Here is a 27,551-nt window from a genome sequence, read left to right as displayed (position 1 = left end):
CTATTCAAAAATTAACTCAAAATGGATCATAGACCTTAATTTAAGAGGTAAAGCTACAATACAGGTGTCAATCTTTGTGCCACAGGACTAAGCAGTGGTTTTCTTAGGTAAGACACCAAAGCATAGAAACCTATGAAAAAAATATATTGGACTTTCTCAAAACTGAACTTTTGTGCTTCAAAGGATACTGTCAAGAAAGTGAAAAGAACCCACAGAATGAGAGAAAATATTTACAAATTATATCTAACAAGGGACTTGTATCTAGAATATATAAAGAAATTTTACAATTCGTAAAAGGACAAATAATCCAATTTAAAAAGATAAATGATATGAATAAACATTTCTCCAAAGATGATACATAAATGGCCAACATCACTGGCCATCAGGGAAATGCAAATCAAAATCGTAATGTGATAGTTGTTTGGGGCAGAATGGAGGGAAGCAGACTGCATCTCTAGCCAATTTCTTCAACAGAAGGAAAGGAAAAAACAAAGAAGTATCAAATATGTTCAGTTACCTACCTATGCCATTATAAAATTAGTAGAAACTGAAAGAGAAGCTATCTTTCTGCCAGAACAAAGGAAGTACCACATTAACAGATTCAAAGGTCTTCCAGAAATACAGAAAATGACTCAAGTATTAGATAAGCATACATTTGGGGTTGTTTCTGCCATAAGCTGTGTATTTCACAGGAAAATACTGTTTTGGCTGCTAAAACAGAAAATATTCATATTAGATATTATTGTAGTACTATCAATGGTAACTTAAAGCACTACCATAATTATAACCGAGCAATTACATTTAGCAATTAATAGCCACAAAAGTAGCCTTAGAAGAAACTACTTCACTAAAAAAAATTCATAGGCAACTGGTGACATCTTAATAGCTCATTTTCAGGGATCTTTACACTAACAATTTTGTCACATCAGTATTAGCTGTCTAAAACAACTTTGTATAAATGCTTAGAAATAACTGAAATTCACAACTTTAAAAAAATCTTATTACCCATGTATCACTTACGAAGAAAAAAAAAATCAGAGAAGTCGTTCTTTAAATATTCCTTTTGATAATTCCATAAATTATAGTATACTCCAGAAACACGGTAATGACAAATAACTAAGGCAAGCAAAGACATCAAATTCACAAGTTCAACTTTAAAAATTGTATTTCTAACAACGCAACAGAAAAACACAGGTTCCCTTACCTCATCATCATCATCAGAATCATTCCCAAACACTGATGGTTTTTGCAAAACAGGGTGCAACTGCTGTGCTTTCTTTGGCAAAATAAGCCCATACCTGCGGTTTTTTTTTTCGAAATAGAAATTACACCATTATATTTAAATGTTAAAAAATAATACATCCACTACCTCTTCCAGATGAAGCTACCAAGTCAGAACATGTCATATAGCTTATGAACACATAACATTTTTTCTGCTTTTCGGTGATCTCAAAATTCTAATGTGCATTAAGATTGTATAAGTATTACTTTTAAGCAATTATTTGCAGGCAAGGGCCAAATTCAAATACCATTTTCATCAAAGAAGAGAAGTAACTGAAGACTTCAGAAATGTTTTAGATGGTGAAATAATAATAGTAATGTTTTAAAAAGAACATGCTAGTGGAAAGCTCAGTTTATGCCCACTAAATATTAGAAAACACTGCATTATCCGTGTGGTCCAACAAGAAAATAGCTAGTTTTTTGTTTTGGTTTTTTTTTTTTCCCCTACTGGATACTTACATAATTTTAAATAAGTTATTGGATAATGTCACCCACGAAAATTTTTTAGAAGATTGCATTAACTGAGAAACCCAAGTAGCCGTGGGGCAAACGCCCATTACACTCAACTGAGCTCATCTGCTCTGTCTTGGAGCATCTCAGAGAACCATCCCATCAGATCCAACTCATTTAGATTCTCGCGTTTTGGTCTTTAAAATGCCGAGATCACGGGAAATGAGGATTACACATTAAGGGTAAAACTTCCAAGAACACACATTTGTCTCTCTTGCGGCAATGTATACCAAAGTTCCCTATTATGCCTACCCTTTTCTGTGGCTTCTCAGCACAACATTCCTAAAACAAGAAGGGAGGGCGGGAATCAGGACTTGAGCAGCAAGGAGAACAAGGCCCTCTAAGGAAGCCAGGAATTTCTCTCTTCTCATTGCCCATGAAAGCATCCAACCAGGGAGAAACTCAAGCGCGGGGTAGGAAGCAAGACTGAGGGGCCTCAGACCGAGCTTTTGGAAAATAGAAAAGTCTCGCTCTCTGCCCCTCAGCCTAACTTCCTTTATTTCCTCACAAGTTTCTCCCTCAAACTTCGGGCTTCCATCCTGGAAAATGTGTGGGGGAGGGGAATATGTTCCTCAGGATTTCTCGCTTTTCCCCGTCTCTATCCCTGACGACACAAGCCCCTTCACTTCCAGCGCACTTCTACTCCTCGGCCAAAGACAAAGTCGCCGTGATTTTCCATTCCCAGCCTGACCCTAACTCCCGGATCACTCACTGCCTGCCCGGAATCGCCATCTTGCTCCCGTCTCCGCTGAACGTGGCCGACGCCGACGTGACGCTGACGCACACGCCGACGTCGTCACGTAAACTCTCGCGCGGATTTGGGAGGCCTGGAACACTTGTAGCGGCTGAGAGTCCCGTTTTTGAGTTGTTTAGGCGTTGTAGGGGATCGGGTCCTACGGCTTTCGGCTTTGTTTGGAAACCAACTGGCTGTCTCGAAATTAATGGGAAGAAAAGAATGGCAAAATTCTAGGCCACTAGTTCCCAAAGTGTGAAGCTCATCCCGGGAATTCGTTAAAAATGCAAATTCTCTGGTCCTTTCCCAGACCTACTGCATCTGAAACTCCGGGATGGGGCCCAGCAATCTGAATTTTAACGAACCCTCCAGGTAACTCTGATAACACTCAAGTTTGAAAAACACTACCCTAAGGCTATCAATTTTTTTTTCTCGCTGAGGTATTCCGTGTGAATATACATAGCTCAAGGTAACTTGGTAGAAAATGAAAACCTATACATTAATACTGGACCTACGCTCGTTGGACGCAATGATTAATATCGTGGTAATACTGAGTATAGAAATAAAAATCATATGATCTATGTATATTTTTAAGTCTAGTCACATTCCGTCTGTTTATTCTCTAGCACTTGGCCCATTCCAAACTAGGCTTACAGCAGCCAAAGATACCTTTTCAATTACTGACAGAAGAATGTTAAAATCTCCAACCGTAATTGTGGATCTATTTCTCCTTTTAGTTGTCAGTTTTGTTTCTCGTATTTTGAAGTTCTGTTATTAGGTATATAAACATTTAGGATGTTAGGTCCTCTTGCATAGATCTCTAGAAGAAATAGTAAGAAATGACTCTTACTTCTCTTAATGTACTTCATCTGATATTAATACAGCCAGCTTCGATTGTTAGTTAACATAGGATATCTTTTTCCATCCTTTTACTTTTAACCTATTTTAATCTATTTGTGTCTTTATATTCAAAGTGGATCTCATGTTGATAGTATATATTTAGGTCTTGCTTTTTTTGTCTAATATGACAGTTTCTTTTATTAGGGTATTTAGAACATTTTCATTAAAGTGATTAGGAGTATGTTGCAGTTTTTCTATTTTCCCATCTGTTCTGTGTTCTCTAACCCTCCCTTTTTCTACCCTCTTTTGGATTAATAAGAAATTTTTATGATTCAGCTTAAGATTTTTATGATGCAATCTTTTTGTTGGCTTATTAGCCATACTTATTTTTTTAAAGTGTTGCTTTGGGGTTTCTCATATATACCTTTAATTTATCTCAGTCCGTCTTCAAGTAAGAATATACCTCTTTATATTTAGTTAAAAAACTTTACAAAAATATACTTCCATTTCCCTCTCTTAGACTTTGTGTTATTATTGTCACACATTTTACTTCTACCTATGTTATAAACACATAATAAATTGGTATTTTTGCTTTAAGCAATTTTCAAGAACATTTTTTAAAAAAAATATTATGTTTACCCACATATTTACCATTTCTGTGTGGGTTAGATTTCTATCTAGCACAGCCATTTTTTTTTAAGGTGGGGGGAGCAGAGGAAGGGGAAGCGAGACAATCTTAGGTAGGCTCCGCATCCAGTGCAGTGGAGCCCATTGCGGGTTCGATATCACGACCCTGGATCGTGACCTGAGCCAAAATCAAGAGTCAGATGCTTAACCGACTGAGCCACTCAGGTGCCCCCAGCCATTCTTTTTCAAACAGCTTTATTGGGATATAACTCACATACCACGCAATCCACCAATGTAAAGTGTATAATTCAGTGGTTTTTAATACATTCAGAGAGTTGTACCACTATCACCACAATCAATTTTAGAATACTTTTAATGCCCAAGAAAGCAAGCATATATCCATCAGTCATTTTACTCCAGACCCTTTGACCCTAGGTAACCAGTAATCTACTTCTGTCTCTTTGGACTTGTAGTTCTATCTATTTTTGCTCCATGTACTTTGAAACTCTGTTATTAGATGTATAAGTATTTAAGACTGTTATGACTTCTTAATTAATTGAGACCTATTTTTCATTATGAAATGACCTTCTTTATCATGGTAATATTTTTTTGCTCTGAAATCTATGTTGTGTGCTATTATTATGGTCACTCCAGGCACTCTTTTGACATTAACTCCAGGAAAAGTGAAAAGATGTTCAGAAAAAGAAAATAATTGTAATTTACTACATGGCTAAGCCCTAGGTAGCATACATAATCATGGAAATGCAAACGCGGAACACCAATGTATTCTAATTTAAATTACGATGTAATGTATTGAAAAGAGTGAAGGAACGGGAGGTGTTTATGTGTTTGTGTGTGTGCGGACACACGTACTGGGGAAGAAACTAAATCTTTGTAATGCAAACTGGGAGGCTAACAAATACTGGTTAAATCAGGGAAAAAAGTGTAGCCACACAGCATGTTATTTTACACTATGGAGGTACATGTCAAAACGAAAGCCAAAATAGGGGCTGGGAAACTATTTATGCCAAGGGTCAGATAGTAAATATTTAGGTTTTATGGGTCTTAGGGTCTTTTTTTTTTTTTTTTTTAAGATTTTATTTATTTATTTGACAGAGACAGAGACAGCCAGCGAGAGAGGGAACACAAGCAGGGGCAGTGGGAGAGGAAGAAGCAGGCTCATAGCGGAAGAGCCTGATGTGGGGCTCGATCCCAGAACGCCAGGATCACGCCCTGAGCCGAAGGCAGATGCTTAACCACTGTGCCACCCAGGCGCCCCTGGGTCTTAGGGTCTTAGTAGCTGTGGCAGCTACTCAACTATGCCCTTGTAGTGTGAAAGCATTCATAAACAATTGGGCATGGCTTTTCTTTTCTTTTCTTTCTTTCTTTCTTTCTTTCTTTCTTTCTTTCTTTCTTTCTTTCTTTCTTTCAGTAAACTCTGTGCCACATGTGGGGCTTGAACTCAGGACCCTGAGAACAAGAGTCACTTGCTCCACCGACTGAGCCAGCCAAACACCCCTGGGCATGGCTTTTCTAATAAAACTTTATCATAACAGGCAACTGGCCAGATTTAGCCCATGGGCTCTGTATTAATTCCTGAGCTAAAGGAATTGAAAATAGCTGACTCAGAAGTAAGAAAAATAGGGGTGAGGAGGGACTGAGAAATGCTCTGGTCTTAAAAGACCTTGTATAACAGGATGACTCTTTAAACTATATGATATTTTCTTAAAATAAAAAAGAATCAATAAAGGGTAAAAATAAAGCCCCCCTGCCAAGACTGTCTGCCTCTTGCTTAAAGAGACTGAATGCAGAATTAGTTACACAAAATTACCCAGCTCAAGATGCTATATATAACATGAGCTTTTGAACTGGTGTATTGAATCCTGTATTCTCCCATTGCCTTTGGGATGTCATAGTGAAGCAGTTGTGAGATTTTCTGAAAGGTAGAAGGCTGATTTCTCAGATGCAGTGTTTCCGAGAATTCGAGTTCTTCAATCACTTGCCAGAGTTTGCAGCAATGGTGGTATCTGCAGCAGTGAATCAGAGACACAGAGAAGCCTCCTAACATTTTGAACCCAAGTTTGGGAACTTTAATTGAAGATGCTGAAAGGACAGAAGCAGGGTAAGCCAATAAAAGATGGTATCATCGCTACCATACTCCTGACTGTTGCACAGTAGAGAATTCTGACTATCTTAGACTTTCAGAAATAAGACCCCAGGAACAGAGCAGTTGACTAGAATTGGACCCAAGGCAACTGTAGGGTCCTCAGCGCCCAAGCTAATGGATCTTCCATTTAATCTTTTGACATTAATGTTCCTTATGTTACTTCCTTACTCTTTCAGCCTCTTCTGCTTTTTGTACCCTCTCTGCCTTTTTATGCATTCTTGTCCCAAACCAACTACCCATTCTCTAAACTTTTTCTCTGCCAACAATTTCTGCTAACTTGTACTGTCTGGATGGCAGTTTGCTTAAATTGTTTAAGGCCGCATGACACTTTTGGCCTCTCTCAATACTTACTATCCTTCTAGACACTGCTCCTATTGCTGTTTCCCAGTTTGGTTTATCCATGTTTTGGTTACTTTCAATATCAGGCCATTTCACACATTGGTCTTCCTTTGGCAAGGGGTCAACCCTAATTCAGAAAGCTGTGGCTGGAGAGTCAGGGTCACATAGAACAAAGTATGACCACCAAGAGGTACCTTACTAGTTGTGGTCTGTGGGCAAGACAGTCTAAGCCCAGGCAGTTGATTGAGGAAAGGTAAAATAGAGTTAGTGACTAGGAGACGGAACACCCTCGGAGGATAATTACCATGCCTAAGGACAAAGAAATAGGCAATATTTAATTAATTGATATTATCTATGGAGAGAGGTCTTTATAATAAAGTCATATGGGGAGAGTAAGAACACAGAGTTGATGCGGAGTGGGGTTAGGTGGGAGTGGCATTACATAAACCTCACATGAGAAGAATGAAAATTCCCTAAATTACGTGCAAAGATCTTCTGAGTTAGTGGATTGGGATGTCTGTCTAAGTTAAGGGTAGCTGGGAGCTTAATCATATTTAGATTAAGAGGGAATGGGCAGTCATAAGAAACCACATATTGTATGATTGCGTTTATATAAGATGTCTAGAGTAGGCAAATCCATAGAGAAAGGAAAATGAGTCGTTGCCTAGGGCTTGGGTAGGGGAGAATGGAGAGTGACTACCAATGGGTATGGGGTTTCTTATGGGTGTGATGAAAATGTTCTAAAATTGATTTTGAAATGGTTGCAAATTCCGTGAATATACTAAAAACCATTGCATTGTACACATTAAGTGGCTGCATTAAATGGTATGTAAGTTATATTCAACAAAGCTGTTAAAAGAGCCAACAGGAACTTTTCTAAGATTCCAGTATCATTGTCCTGAAAACAAGTGTTGTTCCTAGACCATAGAAAGCCCTAATTAAAAAGGAAACTGGTCTGGGCAGACAGTCTCTCCTTTGCTGCCCTGGCTGCTGCTCCCTTGCGGTATATTTAATAAATTTCTATTTCCTTTCTCCTGCCTTGCTGCACCACAGGCCTCCACCCAGTCTGGACACCCTGCATTTTGTGGCCTATATGGAGAACCTCTGCGAGACCGAGTCTTCCCAGAGTCTCTTGGAATTTCTCGGGACTTTCCCTCAGTGGACCGACTGTAGTACTCCTTGGGGGAACTGACAACCTTGGCCGAGGTTACTCCTCAGTGAGGATCTGAAGCCCTGGGGGGAACCCACCAGACTGTCCTTGCTGAAAGGGTGAGGGATTTCCCCTCTGGCCTTTGGGAGGGATCCTTTCCTCCCTCTCCTTTCTCTTTCCGGCCCTTCTGCAGTCAAACCCTAGTGCTCCTCAGACAACTGAAGATCTCTGGCCAAGACAGCTCCTCAGTGTGGTCTAAAGGTCTGAGGGCAGACGGGTCGGACTGCGTGTGCCTGTGAGGGCCAAGAACCCCTTTCCTCTCCCCTCCCACTCCAACCCCGAGGTCTCTGTTCCTAATGTGCGCGCAGTGCACTGGGCAGTGGAAGCTCGTTTAGGGCAAATCCGCACACATTATGGCCTGGGTTGGGACCCTTGCCTGATGCTGGCTGACTCAGCCGCCTTGCTCCCCCCCCCGCCCCCTTTTTCCTTTGTCTCCTTGGATCCAACTGCCGTCCTGATCTATAGGCAAACTACATTCCTACATGTCTGAGTGAGTCCAACAATTATGCACACAAATGGTGATTCCACAAGGATTCCAGCCCATGCCATTGCAGGGTCCCCTCCCCCTAAATCCCATGGACTAAGCCACCAGAGAATGTCACTCAAATCTCCTGTCAGCACAATTTAATACCATGCTCTGGTCTATAACTGCATAGAACCCCTGATGGCCCCACGAGTTTAGGGACAACGTGTCTCCCCTCGTCCAATATGAAGCAGCTACTGAAGATGAGTTCTCCGTTCAAATGCCAAAGATTTGTCACTGTTGATCTGTCGGGGGGAATGTTGAGGCTGCTCGTAACAACTGGCTTGAGCAGTGGAAACCTGAGAAAAGCAAAAGGGCCCACAGTGACCACTGGGCTAAATGCAAACAGGCTCATTAAGCGACCCACCTCAAGATAGCCATAAGCCCTAGCTGACCAATGGGGTACTTAAACCGGACACGGTCACCAAAGAGAGAAAATTCCACATGTTCTCATACCCCCTGTCTTCCCCCCAAACTTTAGCTCTCAACACCATGTCCTGGTAGACAGTTTCTCTCCTTGCTCGCTGCTCCCTTAAAGTATATTCAATTAACTTCTATCTCCTTTAAATTTGAAAGAAGAGGAGAGGAGATGAAGAGGAAGAGGAAAATGGTCTGGATGGTTCACACCATACAGTGTCCTTGTTACCTATAAGCTACAGGAAAGAGAGCCATCAAAAAATCTAATCAAGTCTAAGCTTCTGAAGTATATGTCACTATAGGTAATTCAATCTATTCAGATTATTCAAATCAATCTATCCAGTAAATAGATTTAAATATAAATCTGTATCTAATTTCTGTCAAGTATAAATAACATCCTCTTCACTAAAAAAGTAAGCTCCTGGTGTTAAAGGATAGTATTTTACTTGAATGATGGTTAAACAAATTCAATTAATCTTTCTTGTTGGTTGCTTAATTTTAAAGTAGTTTCCGAAAGACTGATAGCGTGGTCATTAGCCTGGTAAAGTTTGAAAAGTGTTAGATGTCTGAGGTGCTGGCAAAAATTAGGAAAGATGGCTGCTAGGCCCCCTTGCTTCTTACTAGCTGCTTTGACCCAGGTAACTCACTCTTTGAGCCCGTGTCCTCACTTATAAAGTGGGGATAATGATATTAGGCTGACTACCTTACAGGTTATTAGGAGGATCAAATGAGCTTGTGTGTGAAAATACTTCAAAGAAGTTAAAAATCCACGCAAATGTACGATATCTGTTCTCAAGCTAAAGGCCTTCTAGTTAGCTTAATCCCCATGACAATGGTTAAGAAAGTAGCTTTCTGGGGCGCCTGGATGGCACAGCGGTTAAGTGTCTGCCTTCGGCTCAGGGCGTGATCCCGGCGTTATGGGATCGAGCCCCACATCAGGCTCCTCCGCTATGAGCCTGCTTCTTCCTCTCCCACTCCCCTGCTTGTGTTCCCTCTCTAGCTGGCTGTCTCTATCTCTGTCGAATAAATAAATAAAATCTTAAAAAAAAAAAAAGAAAGAAAGTAGCTTTCTGCAAAAATGTCCTGTCCTCACTGCCCAAAATGCCGTTTGTATGCACAGTGAACTCTGTAAGCTTGTTCTGAAGCCATCAGGATACATGGCTATCAGTTTAATATCTTCAAGAACACTGTTCCTAGAAATGTTGTTGCAAATGCCCTGAAAAGCCCTCTTCCAAATATGAACTAGGCTTATAGGTTAAAACTGGGCGTCCAGGAGATGAGGACTGGTAATAACACTGCCATCTTATCAGAAAAGGTTAAGAAGGGACCTCCAATCTCAAATTATAAGATGTTTGGAACACATCACATTTTGTCAACCAAATAAAGAAAATGAAGTTTAATTTCCCAAATTTTTATTAAAAATGGACTCTCATCAGATATCTTATTGCAAAGATGAAATCTCACAAAAGAGCAGTAAAGTTTGCTGTAATAATAAGCTTTAAATAAATATAAATTCTTTTTGCAGTTCTTGAACTTGAGAGGTTTTTGTTATTAAAAAAAAAAAGGTGTTTTCTTTTTTCCATGAGTCATGGACATTTTCCCACAAGAATTTCTATTCACTGGAATAACTTGTTAAAGTGAGTGGGGAGGGGGAGTCGGACGGAGATGGGGAGGGGGAAGTAGGGGTGCTCACTTAAGTCTCTGAAAAATTAGAACACCAATTCCCAGTTCATTTCTTAAAATCTTTATTACTTGGTACTCTTTTAATGTAAAAACTGCCATTTTTTTCCCTTAAATCTTCAGTCTTTACTTTGAATTAAAATATTTGAATTAAATATTTGAATTAAATAAAATATTTGAATTAAAATAACTCCACCCAATTAACCACAACAGTCCCATAGCAGATACAAAGTCAAAACTAAAAGGAAACTTTAAAGTATATTCCATAACATACATTTGGTTACGGCTACCTTAACTGGATACTTTTTAGATCAAATTTCTCTTTAGGTAGCGTTTTCACTTTAGAAAGTGCTGAGGTCAATGTCTAGGAGCAGAATATGTCTCTGCAGCCCTCCTTTCCAATTGAAAATATTTTATAGTTAACAAAACTGAACATGACAAAAGTATCCTAAACACAGTACTGATTCATTAGCATTTCCCTGGCACGTTTCCCTTTGGCATTTTTGCGTACACACAGGAGTCAGTCCTGGAGGGCAACGGGGGTGCAAGGGCACTATTTGCTGTTTTGTTTAACTCCATGAGAGCTAAACAGATGTGTGCCCAGTGATAGAGGCATTCAATGACAATATTTCCAAATTTCCAGACTTCGATCCGAGAATGATCTGTACCAAGAAAAAAAAATTAGTGTGGATAGTTTTGTACTTTTATTATTAAAATATAAGTTCCAGTAGGTTTGTCAGATATGCTTTGAGTCAAAACCATAGCAGAATTTTGTTTATGTAATTATAAGTAAACAGATAAATATGTTTTGGTATATTCATATAATATTACGTAACATTTTATGATTAAAGAACTACAGCTACATTACCGTTGTGGATAAATCTCAAAAACATATTATCACAAAAGGTAAGTTGTGAAATAATGTGTTCTTGAGACGCCTGGGTGGCTCAGTCGGTTAAGCGTCTGCCTTCGGTTCAGTTCGTGACCCCAGGGTCCTGGGATTGAGCCCCAACATTGGGCTCCCTGCTCAGCAGGGGAGTCTGCTTCTTCCTCTCCCGCTCCCTCTGCCCCTCCTTCCTGCTCATTCTCTCTCTCTCTCTCAAATAAATAAAATCTTTTTTAAAAAAGTTCTTTTGAATACAATTAGAACACAGTTTAAAACCCTGCAAAATAATGTTATATTGTTTATGGATTCACAAGAATGTAGTAAAAGTAAGAAATCATTCATAAAACTGATAAACATCAAATAATAGTGTTATCTCTAGAGAGGAAGAAAAGAGAATGGGATCAAGGAGAGGTAGAAAGTCCCAACCGTTTCTATAATGTTTTATTTCTTTAAAAGTATCTGACTTACACATAACGTTAAGATTGAATACAGCGTATAGCTCTGTAACGGCTATACAGGTGTTAGTCTCTAACTTCTTCTTCTTTTTTGAAGTAAACTCTACACCCAACGTGGGGCTCAGACTCAGCCCCGAGTTCAAGAATTGCATGCTCTTCAGACTGAGTCAGCCAGCCACCCCTCTAACTTCTATGTTTAAATATTTCCTAATTAAAATTTATTTAAAAATATGTAATGACTGCACACCACGATGTTTCATTTTAAATTATAAACGATTAAACTGCCATTTATAAAAGTTACTTTTCCCCAGGAGTCAATCACTAATATTCAGATAGAATAGTCCAGTGAAAAGAGAACGTGCTTTCAAAGTTGAACAGACCCGGGTCCAATCTTGGCTCTACACCAACCAGTTCTGCGACTCTGAGCAGTCCACTTAATTGCCCTTAGCCTGTTTCGTCTTCCATGAAACAGGGATAATACCTCAGAATTGTTATGAGGATTAATGAGAAAGATATGCAACAATCTGTTACAGAGTAGTTGCTAAAAAACATTAATTACCTTCCTTCTTGTAGGTGACTCACCCTCAGCTCGATGTTTTATTCATTTTTGTTATTCCTATTGTCTACCACAGTGCCTAACCCAATAAATGTTTACTAATTTGAGTTGAATAAACCATTAAATGATACTTATACTTGAATAAGAGTTTTAAAATATCTTCTATTCAATGGCTCATTAACAACAATGACAATTATGTCTTTCATGGGTATCTATTAGGATGACAGAACGTATTTTATTTCCCAATATTCTATACCCTCTTTCTATGAAGGAACAAGGTTCTCTGAATTAGAAACCTTTCTATGGTTTTGAAGTTTTGACTATGACAGAGGTACAATATGAGATATGAAAGGCACATCAAAAGTGGGGAATATTCACAAGTCTCAATTTTTATGTGAGGGTGACTTTAAAACATAAAACATGGGGGTACAATTTTCAAAAAATTCTTTTAACACACACAGAGGCACTGTCTTTTCTCGAAATTGTAATTGTTCAATAAATGTTGAAACAACATTAAGTTACGGAATAATTAAGTTAGGTTTTTCAAATATTGAAACTCTTTTCAGATAATAGCTCAGTAACATAAATGACAATTATGAATAAAAACAAAAACAGATGCTGGACATGAGAGCACATTAAAAATACTGATTCATCTCAAATTATGGGCAATACTAGACCAATCAACATACATACTTAAAATATTGAGGTGCATTTGTATAATTGATCCCTTTTTGTGTTAATTAGCTTCCTGGAACCTTTACAAGGTAATGCTATAGGCTGCAAAGATTACTTTGATTATCTTAATGTTCCAATGTCATGAATCTAAAGTTTATCCCAGCTTTCATTCCTAAAACGAATCCTAATTCATTTTCTGAGATATCAGCTCTGCTGCACCCAACAGTTTTTATTCTGCCCTTCCCATTAAGAGCTGTGTTCTATTGATGCCTGGCACAGTACTCTTATCTGAACATCCAAATGAAACAGACCCCTATCTGCAGCCATTATTAAGCTTGTCAGCCATCTCCACGGTGATTCAAGGACGTGAGGATGGGGAGGGAGGCTGCTCCCTTTCACAAGCCCCTTTTGCTTATTTCCTGTCTTTTTGTTACCGGGGACAGAAGTTCTGGACCTATCTGGGCTGTGGTTCCTGTTTGCCTGCGTTTTCCAATGGGAGATTGATGTGTTAACAACTGGCTGTAACGATTTCTCTAATGAAGCCTCCTTGGGTCTATTGGGTTTCCATTAATGATGGCTGAGCGCTACTGCCCTCTTGTGGCGGAGATATGCCAGATTTTGCAGCTTGGCAGACGACAGCGTCAGACTGTTCAGGTGTGGTAATTCATTCAAGCAGATACACTACTTTTGTTTCTTTTCTAACATAAGAAAAAAAAAATTTTTTTTTGCTTTGCCTTGGTGGTGGTTATAGTAAATTATTTGAAGACATCTGAGCTAAAAGAATTGCTGGGTCAACCTTCGAATCCGTTTATGAACCTATTAACTCAGAAACATTTTATGGTATTTTTGTAGGTTCTAGTTTAATCAAACTTACATAAGGAATTGATTTTGCTGAAGACACTGGGATGTTCTAGGAAATTTTTTTCTTTTTTTAAAACATTTTATTTATTTGACAGAGAGAGAGACAGCCAGCGAGAGAGGGAACACGAGCAGGGGGAGTGGGAGAAGAAAAACCAGGCTCCCAGCAGAGAAGCCTGATGTGTGGGGCTTGATCCCAGGACTCTGGGATCACAACCTGAGCTGAAGGCAGACGCTTAACGACTGCGCCACCCAGGCGCCCCATCTAGGATATTTCTAATTCAAACTCCCTTTATGGATCACTGCCTTAACACTAGATGAGTTAAGTCCTTTGGGGGAATTACAGACGATTAAAAAGACGAGTAAAGCAAAAATATGACGTACTTAAGTATCAAGTTCCAAAGTTAAAATGTAGTTGCTCCTTTCAACTAATAACCCAAGATCAGCAGTATTTCTTGAATGTTCCTCTCCTTATCATTAGTTCTTAGTTTTAGTTCCTTTATTTCTATTGTTTTATATACCCTATGCCACCTCTTAACATTACTGCCACATGCAATGAGCTGAATGTCCGTGCCACATTCACATTGTGAACTTACAAGAGCATGTGTGTGCATATTTCAGTTTTTATGTAGGTCAGAAAACTCATACTTGCCATGGCAGTCGGGCATTTAATATGTCATTGTTAATTTAAAGTGGTCTGAAATGTACTGTAGAGTGCTGCTTCCAGCTTATCAGGAAGGACTCAGTGGTAAGTGGGGAGGTGAAAACACATGTTTTCTTGAGTTATCCGAAGCTGGGTCGAATTTTGTTCCAGGCAGAACACTGAGTTCTTGAAGGTATAATAGTTTCATTTTTGTTGTAAGCAAAATTTCTGTCTGATATATCAGATTGTATTGGCTTGTTTTCATGATATAGCTATAAATCAAATGTGAGAGTGGAATCGATGCAGTTTACTTCACAAAAATTCATGGTTTGATGCAGTGGCCTCTGAACTCTTTTGATTATGTGCTTCCATCCATAACAAATGTTGAGCATGAGCCCTGATATATTTATATTTATAAGTTATTCATTTTAAAATATCTAAAATATTAGGCAATGATGGGATAAAATAATTAGAAATAAAAGTCCTATGATATTTTTCTTATACCCCAAAGGTACAGGTATCAGTTGTCTGCTCCTTCCATTTTCTCCTTTTTGTCTGGAGCTTTGTGGGGAAAGTGTACAGAGGTCTCTATATTCAGTAAACACACTCATGCTCTCCCCGTTTTCACTCTGGTCCTCTCCATCTAGACTGTGTCTCATGTCCCCCAGCCCAGAGACTTTCTATGCTACCCTCTTTGAGAAACAAATTTCTAGTGTTGGAGAGAGGAAGTTGTCTGATGGTGTGATGTAGAGATGGTCTCTTTTTAAGGCCAAAACGCTAAAACAGAAAGAAAGGAGAAACAAGAGGGAAAAGAAAACTTCAAAAAAGAATTATTGCTAATACCGTTAGAGAAGACATCACATTCATGAAACGTGAACAAGATGTTGCAGAAAGCAAATATTTAGAGAACCAAGGCTCTTCTACATTAAAACATGTAGAAACAGGAATTCAACAGGATTAGAAGATCAGGTTGATAGAATGTCTCAGAAAGTGAAACAAAAAGACAAAAAGAGGGGCGCCTGGGTGGCACAGCGGTTAAGCGTCTGCCTTCGGCTCAGGGCGTGATCCCGGCGTTGTGGGATCGAGCCCCACATCAGGCTCCTCTGCTATGAGCCTGCTTCTTCCTCTCCCACTCCCCCTGCTTGTGTTCCCTCTCTCGCTGGCTGTCTCTATCTCTAAAAGAAAAAAGAAAAAAAAAAGACAAAAGATGGAAAAGAGGAGAGAAAATATAGAGATTTGAGAGACTTCATCTAGGAGATCCAATGTCTGAATAATAGGAGTCCCAGAGAAGGAACACAGAAAAGGGAGGGCAGGGTCACCACCAACTTCTAGGTCACCTTTATGTAAGTGAGAAAAAGACACCTAGCGCGGATGAATGCACTCTGAGTGCAGCTTGGTAAACAGAAAAAGATGCGGAAAGAAAAGGATGTCCCTCCTCTAAGCAGACGCAGCCTTAAGCTAAGGTGCACAGTGGGGTGAATGGAATCCTGGTTAGATTTCGGCCCCACCCACCTCCTCAGCAGGGCACCTTTGTGCTGTGCACAGGGGGCACAGCCTTCAGTCTCAACAGTGATGCCATGGGAGAAATCACACAGAACTCGAGGACCTGAGTGTCACAAGAGAAAAGGCCCAGCGAATGCTCAGATCAAGGGATGAAAAACAGCCCCATATCAAGGCATAACATTATGAAATTTCAGTCTTGGGGGGAAGGGGGTGATTCTCCAGCTTCTGGAAAGAAACAAAGCAAAACAAAAATGAAGACGTCACATGGACAGAATCAGGTTTCAGAAAGGCTCTAGACGTCTCAACAGCAATTTTGGAAGTTTCCAAGTTTCTTCAGACAGTGGAGCTACTTCCTCTGGAAGTTAAACAGAGTTTCCAGAAGACTCAGCAACTCCGCTCCTCCTCATATGCCCAAGAGAACTGAAGGCACATGCCCCTACAAAAACCTATAAACAAATGTTCATAGCAGCATTATATACAATAACCAAAAAGTAGGAACCACCCACATGTCCATCAACTGATAAAAGGATCAATAAAACCTCGTATATCCATATAATAGAAAATTATTCGGCTGTGAAAAAGGAATGAAGTACTGATACATAGACCAAAGAGGAACCTTGAAACATTATGCTAAGTGAAAGAATCCAGATACAAAAGGCAACCTATTGTATGACTCCATTTATATGCAATGCCTAGCTAGAAAAGGCAAATCTTAGAGACAGAAAGTAGATTAGGGGTTGCCAGGGGCTGGGGTAGAGAGGAGCCAGGGGCAGTAACTGCTAATGGGTGCTGGGTTTCTTTTTGGAGCCATGAAAATATTCTAAAATTAGTGGTGATATTTGCAAAACCTTGTGAATATACTAATAACTACCGAGTGGTACACAACAAATCGGTGAAATTTGTGGTATGTGAATTATAATCTCAATTTCTCAAAAAAGACAAGGAGGCATTGTCTTCAAGATTATGTTTCCTGGCAAACTACAAATCAAATATAAGAGCTGAATAAAAACATTTTCAGACATGAAGGGTCTCAAAAAATTTACCATTTGCCCACTCTTTCTTAGAAAACTACTAGGGAGCTGCTGCCTCAGAACAAGACAGAGTAAATTCCTATGATAGCAACAGAATGAATGTCGGGAAGACAACTGAGTAGCAGATCTGGGATGGGGAAGACCCTAGATAGAAGGAGAATTAAGATCTCTAGAATGGATGTCTTGAAGAAAAAAAAATGGAACTAAAAAAGTTACTTGATAAAACTTTCCCCCAAATTTCCCTTTTGGGAAATTATATGGAAAGACAAATGGATGGGGCAGGAAGTATCAAGAAATACAAAGAAAACTCAGCAATTTAAAAAAAATAAAGCTAATAATTTACTTCAGGAAAAACAAAAAGTGAAAAAGGAGCGATCAAATTTTGTTACAGTGTTCAGATATAGATAATATTTGCGTGGGCAAAATCATGTAAACACTGCATTTTGATTTAACCCCAAATGGTAATATAATTACATTGGGAGGATAGAATAAGAGAATGGTGGTACAATAGAACTAAACTTTCATCTATAATAAGAGGAAATCAATTGATAAGTTTGAAAACTGATGAATGAAAAGATAGCAATATGGTATAATATTAGAAATACAGAAACGTGCCAAGGTCAGAAGAAACAGTTAAAAGAGTCAAAAAGAATTGCCTCTGGTGATGGGGGACTGGGGACAGTGAGAAGAGAGAAGAGGGATGGGCTAGCTTTTAGTTCTTTTTGACCCTTTAAAATACTTTAATAAAACTTTAATTTTTATAATCCCTCACAATAAAAGATTATTTAACATCCACTAAAATGAAAAAAAATGTGTCAAAGAAATCTTGAAAATTACGTTTGCCTTAAATAGAAAAAATGTTCTCATTAAACTGATTTTTAGCAGACTTTATCAGCTATTAAAGCATCAGTGATGGTACCTAGACAAATAAAACCATACCATTTCTAAATTCAATAACTACTGTTGGAAAACTTCAAAATTTAAAATCAAAAGGAATGGTAAGGAGCAGAAAGAGAATTGATTATTTGATTTTTTTTTTCTTTCTTCTTTCCCCCTGGAGGACTTGCACTAGAGATGGAAGAGGTTTGCATGCATGGGAAATGGGGGAGCGGCAGGCAGAGGGAGAGGGAGAAGCAGGCTCCCTGCAAAGCAGAGAGCCCAGCATGGGGTTCAATTCCAGGACCTTGGGATCATGACCTGAGCCAAAGACAGATGCTTAGCCAACTGAGCCACCCAGGTGCCCCCAGACCCCAAGTCTTTACTGAAATCTAAAATAGTTTCCCAAACCGTGTGTGAATGAGTACTTGTCCAATATCTTCACTAACAGGGCCCTTTAAGAGGTTTTTTCCAGGACAAAAGGAATCTATTCCAAAACTGAATGGATATTTCCTCTGTTTAGAACCTGACATCTGTGAGTACTTAATAAATGGCACACTCCAGGCTCCCTGTTAAACCCAGGTCTTCTGTGATGTCAGCTTTCTCCCTACAGGTTGGAAAACAACAAATCCCAGAAGGAATCACCATCCAAGAAACTAGGTTTAAGAAGGTAGTAGAGTACTTGAATGGGAGAACTGTAAATCCAAACCAATGATAATCTACAGAGGGTCCAAATTAATAGGACAAACAACGTTTTTGGTATCTTGTTATCCGTTTCACTTTGATTCTTTTAAAAGAACCAGGCACGGGATGCCTGGGTGGCTCAGTGGGTTAAGTGTCTGCCTTCTGCTCAGGTCATGATCTCAGAGTCCAGAGATCAGGGATCAGGGATCGAGCCCTGCATAGGGTTCCCTACTCAGTGAGGGGCCTGCTTCTCCCTCTGCCCCTCCCCACTTCTCGTGCTCTCTCTCTCTCACTCTGCTCTCTCTCTCAAATAAATAAATAAAATCTTTTAAAAAATATTCCTTTCTAGAAATGCAAATCAAAACCACGATGAGACATCACATCACACCTGTTAGAATGGCTATTATCAAAAAGACAAGAAAGAACAAGTATCGATGAAGATGTGGAGAAAATAGAACCCTTATACTCTGTTGGTGGGAATACAAATTGGTAGAGCCACTATAAAAGACAAGGTAGGTTCCTCAAAATATTAAAAATAGAACCACCATAGGATCCAGCAATTCCACTTTTGGGTATATATCCAAAATGAAATCACTGTCTCACAAGGAATCTGCACCCCATGTTTATTGCAGCATTACTTACAATAGCCAAGACATGTAAACAACCAGAGTGTCTGTCGATGGATGGATGAAAAAAACATGGTGTACGTATATACAATGGGATATTATTCTGCCATAAAAAGAAGGAAATCCTGTCATTTGCAAAAACGTGGATGGACCTTGAAGTCATTGTGCTAAATGAAATAAGTCAGAGAAACGCAAGTGCTATCTGATCTCTCTTGTATGTGGAATCGAAAAGAACTGAACTCCCAGAAACAGAGAGTGATTGGTGGTTGCCAGAAACAGGGGTTAAGGGTTGAGGGAAATGTGTGAAGGTGGTCAAAAAGTACAGACTTTTCCTAAGTTCTGGGAATGTAACGTAGAGCCTTGCGATTGTAGTTAACAATACTATGCTGTATGTTTGAAAGTTGCTAAGAGAGTAGATCTTAAAAGTTCTCATCACAAGAAACAAGCCTGGTAACTATTTGAGGGGATTGATGTTAACTAAACCATTTCTCTCTATATACATATATCAAATCATTATGCTGTACACTTTAATATCATGTTATATGTCATTACATCTCAATAAAGCAAGGACAAAAAATTAAAAAATAAGAGCGAGTAAGGGCATAATGCTTTCTAAACATTAAAAAATAGATATTCCTTTCTAGAACTAGGATGAAGTAGGGTGAAAGTTGGCAGCAGAAGTCCTAGGAAAGTGTGGGCACATCACCAGCCCTGATTTTATCTTCTCGGCAAAATCATTTAGTTTGAAAGGCTTGGTGAGTTAGGAGCTATGTTAACAGTTCCTCCCCCAGATGGGCAGAAGGGACAGCTATTGTTGGTGGTATTTCATGCTGGGTAGAGCTATTGAGTGGGGCCTTAATTAACATTGCTAGAAGGCTCAGATGGATTTTGAGCAACAAATTGCCCTGCCCGAAGGTTCCTCTTTTCCTGCACAGAGAGGTGCCCCAATGAGTTCCCCTTCTTTTCCCCAAATGGAGAGCTTAGAAGGTCCCGATACAATTGCATCTGAAGGAGAGCAGGTTAGTATGTGGGTGGCCTATGAACTTTCTTGATTGCGGCAGAGACTATGATAATGCTTGCGCTTTGGCCGCGGTGGTAGGGGAGCGAGCCTAGGGGCCCTTGAGTTCTGGCTGAATCCAACTCTGTTAACTGCAATTGGAGTTCCTGCCACCTGAGGACGCTGTTGGAAAAGAGAAAGTGCTGGGAGCGTGACGCTCAAGACTGCTCAATTTAAATTGCTGCACAATTTAAAGTGGGGTCAGGCAAAGGAGGCAGAAATTGGCATGTTTTCTCAAACAAAGGAGCTAAAATGAGTAATTGGAGGTACTTCTGATAGGCAAATCAGAGATGGAACGCGCCTTGGGACAATGTCACAGAATATGTCTTTGTCTGGGAATGAGCTGATTAGGGCAAGAGCCAAATCCTGAACACACTTGCAAGAGGGAGAGTGGAAGGGCTTGCTCCTCATCCCCAGCTCCCATCTGACAGAAGGACTAGATTGTTCAGTGGTGAGTGCTGCGTCCTTGCCCAAGAATGGGAAACATCAGTCTGAGAGGACACGAGGGACCCCGGCAGCAGGGTCTGGCTGTCGGCCAAGGGGCGGGTGGGGACGACGACGAAAGTGGAACAGGGGCTCAGGGGGAAGTCAGTTAGACAGACGGTCCACATGGAGGCGGAGGGTTTGCTGGGGCTCATGGTGGGGATTGAATCTACTTTAAAGGCACTGACATAGAGAATATTTCTTCTGGATTTTAAATCTTCAGTGAAGAGTGAGCGAATGAGTATGGAATGAGTAGAGACACATAACCAGGAGCAAGTATTAGTTTTTGTTGTTGAGTTATTACTGTTTCCATTGAATAGCCCCTTAAAAGAAGTGATCTGTGTGACATCCGGGAATTCAGAGGCCCCTGTGAATCAGCCCAGAATCACAAGGCTACAGTAGAAGCCATTCCAAATAGAATTTCTAATCTTTATTCACGTCACTCATGGTCCTCATGAACTCATGTTAACTTTTCTTTGGACGTCATCTCTCCTCTTCCCTAGCGCTCTTAAACTTCTGAGAGTATCTTGCCTTCCTAGGCCAGAAGATCTGTCTCCCATACCCATCCGCCCTGGCTCACTGCTACCTCCTTCCCCCGACCCAGCCACCCCAAGGAGTGTGGTGTCTTCCTCTGGGTTGCCTTTCCCTTCCTCTTCTCCTTGGAGTCTCTCTGGTTCTAAGCCTTTTGGCTTCATATATGTATCCCAGAAGTCTAGAAACCCTTATGACTTCATCCAGAGTCTCCATAGACAGCAGGAAAAGGGGAAGGGGAGGGAAGGGACAGGTTTAGTGAACAATTTCTACAGAGCCATTTTCCCAACTGGTGATTCATTTTTCATAAAAACAAAAAAAGAAACAAATTTTAAAATTTATTCCTTATAGGTCCATTCACACAAATGGCCTGAGGTCTTTGGTGAGATAACATACACCCATGGGGGAATGTATGCTTGTATAAGTATATTTACTCTTCAAAAAAATTTTAATTCTGGTATGGTTACCATACCGTATTATATTAGTTTCAGGTGCACAGTATAGTGATTCCACAATTCTATATATTACTCAGTGCTCATCATAAGTGTTCTCTTAATCCTTTCACCTATTTCACTCTGGATATTTACTCTTTTTTTAAAAAAAGATTTATTTATTTACTTGAGAAAGAGTGAGAGAGCACAGAGGGATAGAAAGAAGCAGACTCCTCACTGAGTGGGAGGCCCGATGCAGGGCTCGATCCCAGGACACTGAGCTCATGACCTGAACTAAAGGCAGATGCTTAACTGACTGAGCCACCCAGGTGCCCCTGGATATTTACTCTTATATGTGGCCAGTTCTCCATGGCCAAAGAGCTCACCACCTTCTCCAGCCTGGGAGCCCCCCTACTCTTGATTCCTGCTGATTCTCCTTCTCCGAAAAGTCTGTTACTAGTCTACAAAGACTCATGATCTGTTTTTTTCTTTGGTTCTTCATTGAAACCCAAAGATAGTAATAGCCTTTTTCTTTAATGCACTTGTTTCCCATCCTCACTGCAGCCCTTATTCACTTTTGTTTTTTTTTTTTTAATAAATAATGCACATGTAGTCAGTAAGTGGGAAATGGATGGGATTTGGAATTCGCAACCGTGTGGCATGAACAGTCACTTTGGGGAATGCAGTCGAGTATAGACAAGTGTCCCTCCCTTTAAGAGGACTACAATCAGAACTGTTTTTCCTAAAAATTGAGTTTATAAGCCACTTACTTTATTGTAATAAAAAAATCTGAATATCTGAATTGCGACTATGTTCTATTGCTGTTCGATTTAGACCACAATTAAGTGTAAATTTACCTCTGATATGTTCACCGATGAGCTGTAAATTAACTTGCACATTCTTAGCAGTCGGATCAAAGTCACAAATATTCTCGACTAAGTAACTCTTAACATACTGTGAACAAAAAAACAGAAGTTATGGGAGCACCAGCAAATAGAAAGAGAGCACCCAATTCACCAGTTTCAGAATTTCATGTAAATTTTAAAAGAGGCAAAACCAATCTATGGTGCTAGAAGTCAGGATCCTGGTCTGTTCACTCTGGGGTGAGTGTGTGTGTGTGTGTGTGTGTGTGAGAGAGAGACAGAGAGAGAGAGAGAGAGAGAGAGAGAGGTGGGTGAGGGGAGAGGGTAGAAAGGAAGGCTTTTGGGATGCCGCTGATGTTGTTTCTTGATCTAGATGCTGGTTACAAATGTTCCTATTTTACAAATGCTTGCATTTGTACATTTAGGATTTATGCAATCATGATTGGGTTATTCTAAACTTGTGTGGGTTATTCTTCAATAAAAAGAGTACTTAAAAAAAAATGTAACTTACCAGTTTACACTTTTCCCAATTTCGGAAGTCACCTGATACTTCCAACTCTGGGTGAATGAACAAGATCACCCCTGTCAGGATGTCGTGGACCAGCTTTGTGTTGGCTGCCAGCTCCTGGGACTTGCTGTCTGACAGAGATGTGAACTCTGGTGGAAGATTGTAATCATAGAGCAACAGTGATACAAAGTCTAGGGAGGTAAGCAGTCGGAGGCTTTCTTGCAGCTCTTGCAGCATGATTCGGAAAAAGAGAACTCCTGCCCGCTGGACTTCTCCTACATTTTCAATCTCTGAAACAACAGAGCGACATCCCACACTGTTGTTTAGTCCATACAGGAGTTTTTCATAGCATTCTGAGCATAATTCAATAAACTTCTTTTTTTCCAGGAAAAAGAAGACCATATGCTATGGTTCTAAGTAATCTTAGTTTCTCTAGTCATGAAATCAAAACACGGAAATGGAGTTACACCTGGTGAAGCTACCAGAAGAGGCTTTGAGGAAAGGTAAAAACTCAGGTTTGGAGGTTGGATCTTAGTTTGAATGCCCATCCAAGCCCTTATTAGTTTTGTCCCTCGGAATCCCCTTTTCCTCTCTGTGAGCATAGGGCTGATCCCTCTTTCCCTGGTGACCTGTGGGGATTAAATGAGCTGATAAATGTAAAAGTGCTTAGTGGATAAGTACAGAGTGGATGCTGAAAAGACCAAAAGACATGCATGTTCTTTTTTGTACTTCGCCCACCCTATCTAATGGCAAGAAACCTCTCAGATTAACCCCACATAACGTTATTCTATTTACTCCATTCTAGGTAGCCAAAGGTTTCCATGTTTCCCTCCTCCCTGATGCCCAAACTGGTTCTGTGCTAAGAGTAGCCTAGTGGGTGTGGAATCACAAGCACTCGGGTCTAGTCTTGGCTCTGCTGGAGCTTGTGAATCAACCGTTACTTTGATGGACGTTAGCTTCTTTATCTGTGAAGCAAAATGTTCCTTCGAATTAATACTGTGTAAGATAGCGGACAGAGCACCCAATGTGGGGCATGAGTCCAGGCTTCCCCACTTGTTAACTGTGTGATTGGTGCAAGTTGTTTTGTTTCTCTGAACTTTACTTTCCTTACCTGTAAAATGAGTTATCACCGTTCACCTGAGAGTTATGGTAAAGACTAATGGAAATGACGTATTTAAAGTGCTTGCTACATGGTGGGGCATTTAATAAATGCTAGTTTTACTTTGCTTTTATGAGTCCTTCCAGTTTGAAACCATCTGATTCGAGCCAAGAAAATGAGATTTCATACCCTTTGCTCTCATTTATAGACCATACTCATCAGCCCAAGACTGCATGAGGGAATTCGTTCACGTAGAAAGAGCTGTGTGTTGTAACAATTCCTTTTAGGAAATGGATTGCAATCTGTGATTCCCCCCACATTTATTATACCCAGGAATTCAGGTTGTTGCCCCATTCACAATACCTAGGACATAGTTTTTCTTTATTTCTCCAGATAGCTCGCCCAGTATTTCGTAGCAGGCAGCTTGGACCACCTTCATCATTTTCTGTAGATCTTTAAATTCGCGATACAATAACATTTTACTCCTGCCAATGTTAAAATCCAGAACTCCCAGAGCTTTTCCTGTTCTCTCACGGAGTGGAATTATGATGTGGTTTTCTCCACAGACGGAGGCCAAAACAACTTCTGAACTGTCTGAACACTTGAAGAGGAAGTCTCTGAAACCCAAACCAAACAAGCCGGAGATCATAAAACATCAGCCTGCCCATAAAGGTCTACCCAAACGTGCTGAACGGCTCTCTTTCGTGCCAACCGCGCTCCCGCCACCGCAGCCCTTGTCTGGCCTGCCTGCGCCGCTCCACCCAGTGCCACAGTCTGTCCCTGGCTCGCCCCTCGCCCGAGAAGCCCCCTCTGACCCGCAGTCTAACGTCACTCTCCAGCACGAGGCTCTGCCAGACGTGCGCTTGTCTGAAGGTACGTGCGTTTTGTTTCCGTATTGCCCCGTAAGCGTCGGGGGGATGGCAGAGGGAACGAGGAATCTGTTAGGCCAGGTTCCCTAGAAGCCGAGCCTGCGACGGGAATGCTTGCGCAAAGGACTGACGGAGGGAGTGCTTTCTGGAGAAACCTGTCAGGGTCCGAGGAAAGTAAAACAGGGAAGGAGAGGCTAATTAAGAACGTGAAGGCTAATTTGCAATGACGTGGGTGGAACTAGAGGGTATGATGCTGAGTGAAGTAAGTCAGAGAAAGATGATTATCATATGATTTCACTCATATGTGGAATTTAAGAAACAAAACAAGAGGATCATAGGGGTAGGGAGGGAAAAACAAAACAAGACGAAATCAGAGAGGGAGGCAAACCATAAGACTCTTAACCACAGGAAACAAACTGAGGGTGCTGGAGGGGAGGGGGTGGAGGGATGGGGTAACAGGATGATGGGCATGAAGGAGGGCCCGTGATGTAATCAGCGCTGGGTGTTACATACAACTGATGAATTACTGACCTCTACCTCTGAAACTAGCAATACACTGTGTTAATTAATTGAATTTAAATTATTTTTTTAAAAAGAATGTGAAGGCTAGGGGTGCCTGGGTGGCTCAGTTGGTTAAGCGTCCAACTTTTTTTTTTTTTAAAGGATTTTATTTATTTGTCAGAGAGAGAGAGAGCACAAGCAGGGGGAAGCTGCAGGCAGAGGGAGAGGGGGAGGCTCCCGGCTGAAGGAGCCTGCTGTGGGGCTCAATTCAAGGACCACGACCTGAGCCAGAGGCAGACGCTAATCAACTGAGCCACCCAGGCATCCCTAAGCGTCTGATTCTTTTTTTTTTTTTTTAAGATTTTATTTATTTATTCGACAGAGATAGAGACAGCCAGAGAGAGAGGGAACACAAGCAGGGGGAGTGGGAGAGGAAGAAGCAGGCTCACAGCGTGGCGGGGCTCGATCCCATAACGCCGGGCTCACGCCCTGAGCCGAAGGCAGACGCCTAACCGTAGCCACCCAGGCAACCCTAAGCGTCCGATTCTTGATTTCAGCTCAGGTCACGATCTCAGGGTCTTGAGATGGAGCCCTGCCTCCGGCTGGGTGCTCAGGGCGGAGTCAGTCTGAGATTCTCTCTGCCCCTCCCGCTGCTCCTGCTCAAGTTCTCTCTCAATAAACGAAATGAAATGAAATAAAATAAAAAATAAAGTAAAATCTTAAAAAAAGAATGTGAAGGTAGACTCAGTCTCATCTCAAGGGGAACTCTGGAAGGCAGATTGTGCCAAAGAATCTGCCCCACCTTGAGGCAAGGGAGAGGTCTTTTATCAGTCATTGGCTCTAAGATGGCTTTGGGCGTGTGTTTACGTCACTGTGAGTCACACCTAGTGAGGGGCTCCCATCACTCAAGGGCTCTCCTCCAGAGAAAGTTCCAGTGTGAGTCATTAGCCACGGCATCTGTAGCAGCTGGCGAGAGGTACATTAGGGATCTGGGTAGGGCATCAAGGGCATGCTTCCTCGAGGCGCCCGAGATTCTCATTGAGATATCATAGCTGCTTCTCTCTCTAGGGAGGTACAGACACATCCCTTTCCCCCACCTTTCCCCCTTCCCAATCTTTTTATTTTTCATTTTTTTAAATTATTTATTTATTTGAGAGAGAGGGAGAGCACGGGGGGAGGGGGGAAGAAGCAGACTCCCTGCTGACCAGACAGCCTGATGCAGGACTCGATTCCCAGACCCTGAGCAGAGGGCAGACACTTAACCCACTGAGCCACCCAGGCACCTCTCCCCCTTCCCAACATTGATATTAAGATGTCATTCTTCTGAGGTATTTGAAGAATGTTGGTGCTTTGCATAGCCTCAGAAAGCACATTTGTGGTTCATAATAGCGATCGTATAATGCCAGGTAGGATGATGTCCCTTTATTTTTGCTGTTCCCACCCCTTCCTGCTGCTGAGCCACCACTTTGTGTCTTAATGACAACCACAGTAACGATGCATCATCCTAACTTTCTAGGCATAACAATAAAGCTGATTGGTCAACAAAGTTCCTCAAAAGGCTCCTGTTCTAAATTACACAGAGAAATCAAAGCTTGGGATTCTGGGTGTTCCAAGGACCCTCATGAAACTCTTGACCAGCACAAGGAAAAACCTATGTGGAAAAGAGCTTAAACCTGAATGAACATCAGGTATGAGGCCAAACTAAAATTTAATGAACACATGTACTTAAATGTCAAATTAGCCTCCTGGACCGAGCTAGGTTACTGCCTACTCAGCTGCACTGACCTCTCACAAGCAGCCCGTCCCTTTTGCAGTCCGTGTGTCCACCGTTAAGATCTGTTTTGCCTCCGTCCGCAGTGTTCCTTGCATCCCACAGGTGACAGGCATTCAAAGTAATCTGAACTGCGTATTTATTAAAGACCATACCCTCTGCTTCCTCCCCACCTTTGCCCGGGCTGTCTTCTTTAAATAAAAAATACACGTTCACAGGCTTGTTAACATTAAGATGATAAGTGACGTGGATATATTTTTTTCACAATCCTGGTGGGTTTTTGTTGAAATCCATGCTTATAAGGAAATTGTAGAAAAT

General features: G+C 40.8%; 2 protein-coding genes and 1 long non-coding RNA gene across 5 annotated transcripts in view; 1 reads left to right on the top strand and 2 right to left on the bottom strand.

Annotated features, from left to right (window-relative positions):
- The window catches only part of NSRP1 (nuclear speckle splicing regulatory protein 1), a 52,171-nt gene extending 49,612 nt beyond the window's left edge, over positions 1–2,559 (bottom strand). The window contains exons 1-2 of one of the 3 annotated variants that reach the window (XM_026517778.4): positions 2,504–2,559; positions 1,205–1,298 (exon numbers count right to left, since the gene is read on the bottom strand). In XM_026517778.4, the coding sequence (XP_026373563.2) occupies positions 1,205–1,298; positions 2,504–2,523 (114 nt within the window). In that variant the 5' untranslated portion in view covers positions 2,524–2,559. Of the gene's footprint in view, positions 1–1,204; positions 1,299–2,043 lie in introns of all 3 variants that reach the window. The other 2 variants (XM_026517776.4, XM_048227020.2) reach the window with 2 other exon arrangements.
- Positions 2,560–2,591: 32 nt separating this feature from the next.
- On the top strand, positions 2,592–10,176 carry LOC130544739 (uncharacterized). The gene is made up of 2 exons (XR_008961280.1): positions 2,592–2,896; positions 7,551–10,176. It is a non-coding gene; the product is annotated as an uncharacterized LOC130544739 (long non-coding RNA).
- Positions 10,177–10,648: 472 nt separating this feature from the next.
- Positions 10,649–27,551, bottom strand: part of EFCAB5 (EF-hand calcium binding domain 5) — a 186,755-nt gene continuing 169,852 nt past the window's right edge. Inside the window, exons 21-24 of the mRNA XM_044390696.2 lie at positions 24,456–24,709; positions 22,997–23,283; positions 22,480–22,576; positions 10,649–10,989 (exon numbers count right to left, since the gene is read on the bottom strand). Coding sequence (XP_044246631.1) covers positions 10,796–10,989; positions 22,480–22,576; positions 22,997–23,283; positions 24,456–24,709 — 832 coding nt within the window. The 3' untranslated portion in view covers positions 10,649–10,795. The remainder of the gene's footprint in view (positions 10,990–22,479; positions 22,577–22,996; positions 23,284–24,455; positions 24,710–27,551) is intronic.

Source organism: Ursus arctos, unplaced genomic scaffold (genome assembly GCF_023065955.2).
Source record: "Ursus arctos isolate Adak ecotype North America unplaced genomic scaffold, UrsArc2.0 scaffold_24, whole genome shotgun sequence".
NCBI lineage: Eukaryota > Metazoa > Chordata > Mammalia > Carnivora > Ursidae > Ursus > Ursus arctos.
The sequence above is the reverse complement of the archived record's forward strand: the minus strand, read 5'-3'. Positions and strand labels throughout refer to the sequence as shown.